General features: G+C 68.0%; 1 protein-coding gene across 1 annotated transcript in view; it reads left to right on the top strand.

Moving 5' to 3' along the window:
- Nucleotides 1-6: 6 nt before the first annotated feature.
- LOC117245380 (agrin-like) overlaps nt 7-1,530 on the top strand; it is a 3,771-nt gene continuing 2,247 nt past the window's right edge. Inside the window, exon 1 of the mRNA XM_033519227.1 lies at nt 7-1,245. Coding sequence (XP_033375118.1) covers nt 1,077-1,245 — 169 coding nt within the window. The 5' untranslated portion in view covers nt 7-1,076. The remainder of the gene's footprint in view (nt 1,246-1,530) is intronic.

Here is a 1,530-nt window from a genome sequence, read left to right as displayed (position 1 = left end):
CCGCGCTGCCGCTCCCTTGTCTGATGCTGCGCGGCTCCTTCCCCGCGCGGGGGGCGCGCCGAGACCACCGGGATTAGAGGATCCAGCCTCTCCCATCCAGCCCCCAGCGCTCCATGCCGGGCTCCGCGCGGGGCTGCCATCCGCCCGGGAGGGACCGGCATGTCCGAGCGGCGTGAGGAGGGCAGCTGGCCCCCTCCGGGGCCGAGCCGGGGCCCTTCCCGCTGGCCCGAGGCTTGGGAAGGTGCCGGGGAGCCGGGCTCGGCTGGGCAGGGGCGGCGGGGGAGCGGGGATGGAGCTGCGGCGGAGCTGAGAGGAGCCTGCCAGGGCGAGAGGGAGCGGCTGCCTTCGGCTGGAGCGTGGCACGACTGAGCTGCACCTCGGGCTGATCCCGGAATCCTTGGGCTGCTCCTGAAATTTTGGCTGCTCCCGGAATCCTCAGGCTGCTCCTGAATCCTTGGGTTTCTCCCAGAATCTTGGATGCTCCCGGAATCCTTGTTTGCTCCTGGAATCTTGACTGCCCCCACAATTTTGGGCTTCTCCTGCAATCTTGGCTGCTCCTGGAATCCTTGGGCATCTCCTGCAATCTTGGCTGCTCCCAGAATTTTGGGTTTTTCCTGCAATCTTGGCTGCTCCGGGCTGCGAGGATCCGCGGAGGGTCAGCGGCTGCCGGCCGTGTCCCGGAGGAGCCGCTGGACAGCGGAGGCAGCTCCGTGTTCCCGGGCGAGGCCGCTTGGATGTGAGAGAGTATCCCGGAGGATCTGAGAGGATATCCCGGAGCACAGGGATATTCCCGAGCCCGTTCCTGTCGCCACCGTGACATTCCCACCGTTCCCACCCCAGCAGCGCCTTCTCCTCGTCCCGGTGGGCTCGGCCGGGATTTGGGCGCCGGGATTGTGCTTCGCTTTTCCTGGGGCGGGTGTGGATTGAGCCTCCCTCGAGGGGCCGGAGCTGTCCCCGAGGCCGCGCCGCTGCCGTGGCACGGGATGGGAACCCCCGGGAACACTTAGGCTGCCGAGAGCGCCGGGGACGGGTCACCGGGATCCGCCTGAGCCTCGTGGTGACACTGGTGGCCGAGCATGACAGCGTGCCAGTACCCCATGGCGCCGGGAGCCCTGGAGCGGGACCGGCTGTACCAGCACAAGGTGTCCCTGGTGGTGCGCTACTTCATGATCCCCTGCAACATCTGCCTCATCCTCCTGGCCACCTCCACGCTGGGATTCGCCGTGCTGCTCTTCCTCAATAACTGTAGGTGTCCCTGAGCGGGGCGGGGCACGGGCGGCCTTCGGGGGCCGCTCCCGGAGCTCCTCGCTCCGCTGGGGACGATCCAGGCGCTGGATCACTCCCTGGCCCACTTTTCCCCGGCAGGAAAGCGGGAGCAGAGCTGTGAGGGAGGGCGGCTGTGCGTGGGCCAGCACAGCTCCCACCTGCTGCTGCTGCTGCTGCTGCTCCCGGCAGGCTCCCGTCCCAAACCCTGCTGCTGCTGAGGGGGGACGAGCCGGGGATGTGAGGATTCGGGAAGGGCTGGTGATG

Source organism: Parus major, chromosome 21 (genome assembly GCF_001522545.3).
Source record: "Parus major isolate Abel chromosome 21, Parus_major1.1, whole genome shotgun sequence".
Taxonomy (NCBI): domain Eukaryota; kingdom Metazoa; phylum Chordata; class Aves; order Passeriformes; family Paridae; genus Parus; species Parus major.
This window is presented reverse-complemented; position numbering and strand designations above follow the sequence as displayed.